Here is a 2,811-nt window from a genome sequence, read left to right on the forward strand (position 1 = left end):
TTATAGAACTCCAAACCTTTTCCTACAAGAAAGGACGAGCCAAAAAAGAGAGATTTATAATTTCCTTATGCAAGAAGGAAAATCCAATTATGATAAACATGTTGCCCTTTCCTTCAAGAAATAGGAAAACCAAATAGGTTAAGAAAATTAAGACAAACCTAACAATATGCTATTTCGCCCTTTTTTTTCCTATCCAATATTAGACAAGGAAATGGAGTACATTTTAAATCTTCGATTGTCAAAATTAGACAGTACCGATAAGACCAGTTCATATTGATCCAAGTATGCCATCTTAAGTTCACACATACAATTTCAATCTTCAAGTCAACGGCAACTTTCTTATTCAATTAAAACATAAAAGCATTAATCTCAATTAATTAAACTTATTAAATTGTCCATAAGTTTGTTCTATTTATCTTTCTCCACCTTGAAAATCACGTAACCAATTTGTCAAAACAAATCAAGTTAGTTGCTCACCAATACCAGACCCCAAAAACCAGAAGCAAAGCATCTATAAAAGATTAGCTGCAACTGATATTTTCATAGTATTATGGAAAACAAGAAGATGGTATTAGCAAAAGAAATGGATCCAAAAATATGGAGTAAATTACCAGAAGATGTATTGGAATATTTACTTTCATTTCTACCATTGAAGACTTTCTTGAAACTCAGATCAACTTGTAAGCATTTCAAGACTCTTTTATTTTCTCCTCCTTTTGTCTCTAAACACTCCCCTTCTTCTTCTAATTCACCAAATTCTTCACCTTTTTCTTCATTTTTCTTACTTTCACACCCACAATTTCCTAGACAGTACCCTTTATTTGACACTGTTCACAACAATTGGCGTAACTTATCTCTTTGTATTTCACCTGTTTTACCATCTTCTTCATCTCTTCTTTTATCTTCTTCTAATGGCTTGCTTTGTTTCACTCGCCCGAGTTCTAATTCTTTCATTATAACAAATGTTTTAGCAAGAACTTCGAGGGTTGTTAAGTTCCCAACTTTGCCTTTTGCTTTTGAATCTCTCACTTTAATTTCTTTACCTAATAATGGGTATAAGTTGTTTGTGATGTCTACTATTGGATCTTCAAACAACCATGTTTTTGTCTATGATTCTTTGGTTCATTCTTGGATCCAATTTGGAGGCTTTGATCTAATTTTAAATGAAAATCATAATCAAGAAGGTGTTTTTCATAATGGGTATTTGTATTTTATTACCCCAGAGCCTTACTTTATAGTATATATGGATCTTAATAATGGGAAGTGGCAAAGATCCAATTTTGAGCTGCCTATAGAGCTTACTTTTGCTAGATTGGTAAGTGATGGAGATAAGAAATTGTACTTGATTAGTGGAAATGGGATTAATGGGATTTCAAGAAGTATGAAATTATGGGAATTGGATGAGAAATTCAAGATTTGGGTGGAAGTTGAGAATGTGCCAGAATTTATTTGTAGGAAGTTTTTATCAGTTTGTTACCACAACTATGAACATGTTTATTGCTTTTGGCATCAAGGGTTGATTTGTGTTTGTTGCTATTCTTGGCCTGAGATTTTATATTACAAGGTTAATAGAAGGACTTGGCATTGGCTTCCAAAATGCCCTTCATTGCCTGATAAATGGAGTTGTGGATTCAAATGGTTTTCCTTTGTTCCTGAGCTATATGCTTTTGTCTAATAGCAAAATCCATTTGTTAGAAAGACGAAATTGCGTACTTCTGAGGAGGTCTGACTGACGACAACAACAACATACCCAGTGTAATTTCACAAGTGGGGTCTGGGGAGGGTAGTGTGTACACAGACCTTACTCTACCTTCAAGTTAGCAGAGAGGTTGTTTCCGAAAGACCCTCGGCTTAAGAAAGAAAGAGGTCTGACGGACAGAGCTTGCTTTTTGTTCCTCGACTCTTTTTATGTTGTGTTCTTATGTTTTTTGTTTTGGTGTATGTAGGACTATAGGAGTAGTATTGTGTTTGATTTTCTGCCTTTAGAAATTATCTATTAGCATATAAAAACCTTGTGGAAGCATTTTTTGTTTGAAAGAATTTGAGGGGTGTTTTTGAATTTTGGTGCAATTAGAAAAGGAACTAAAAGGCAATTGAGTTTCTTGTCTTGGTTTGGACAATTTTGTATGACTCTAATCTTTAACGGTGATTGATGTCTCCATTTTTGTGCAAAACAACTTGTTATCAACGTGCAATAAATGTGGGGTAGTACTTGTGTGTGTATTTAACTAGGCATCTGGGCTCTGGCCCAATTTAATAGTATAAGACTTCAAACTTTTATGAAGGGGGCACATGGATTGATAAGTCTGCGATTAGGCAACGGCACACTTTTCTCCAAGAGGGGAGAAGAGGAGAAACATCTTTCTTGATGATCTTTTATTTCTACAACACCATTAGTTGTAGGTTAATGATTTTTGTAGGAGATTATACTGTAAAGTTGATCGTTAGAGATTATAGTGATTGTTTTGTGTCACGAACCGGATTTTTCACCCTCGGGAGTCGTGATGGTGCCTACTCATCGAAGCTAGGCAAGCCGCGTATTGTAGAATTTCTAACTCATTTATTAGCTCTTTTTAACAATTTAAACAAACATGTGATCAACAGTGAAACATTAACGATAAATAGAAACAAGCGGAAGACTTAATCTGATAAATTAACCATAAACAGTACGACTACGCCAATATACATCTCTACCCGGAATCCGGTGTCACAATATCACGGACTGTCTACGAATACTACATACAAACGTCTGAAAGAAAAGTACTGTCTGTCTCGGAAGTAGATGGAAACATAATACATATAAAGATAGAA

At 34.7% G+C, this 2,811-nt stretch overlaps 1 protein-coding gene across 1 annotated transcript; it reads left to right on the top strand.

Annotated features, from left to right (window-relative positions):
• The first annotated feature begins 398 nt into the window (after positions 1 to 398).
• Positions 399 to 2,117, top strand: LOC109215816 (F-box/kelch-repeat protein At5g43190). The gene has a single exon (XM_019379928.1). The coding sequence runs from the start codon at positions 551 to 553 to the stop codon at positions 1,673 to 1,675; it is 1,125 nt and encodes a 374-aa protein (XP_019235473.1). The 5' UTR covers positions 399 to 550; the 3' UTR covers positions 1,676 to 2,117.
• The last annotated feature ends 694 nt before the right edge of the window (positions 2,118 to 2,811 follow it).

Source organism: Nicotiana attenuata, unplaced genomic scaffold (assembly GCF_001879085.1).
Source record: "Nicotiana attenuata strain UT unplaced genomic scaffold, NIATTr2, whole genome shotgun sequence".
Taxonomy (NCBI): domain Eukaryota; kingdom Viridiplantae; phylum Streptophyta; class Magnoliopsida; order Solanales; family Solanaceae; genus Nicotiana; species Nicotiana attenuata.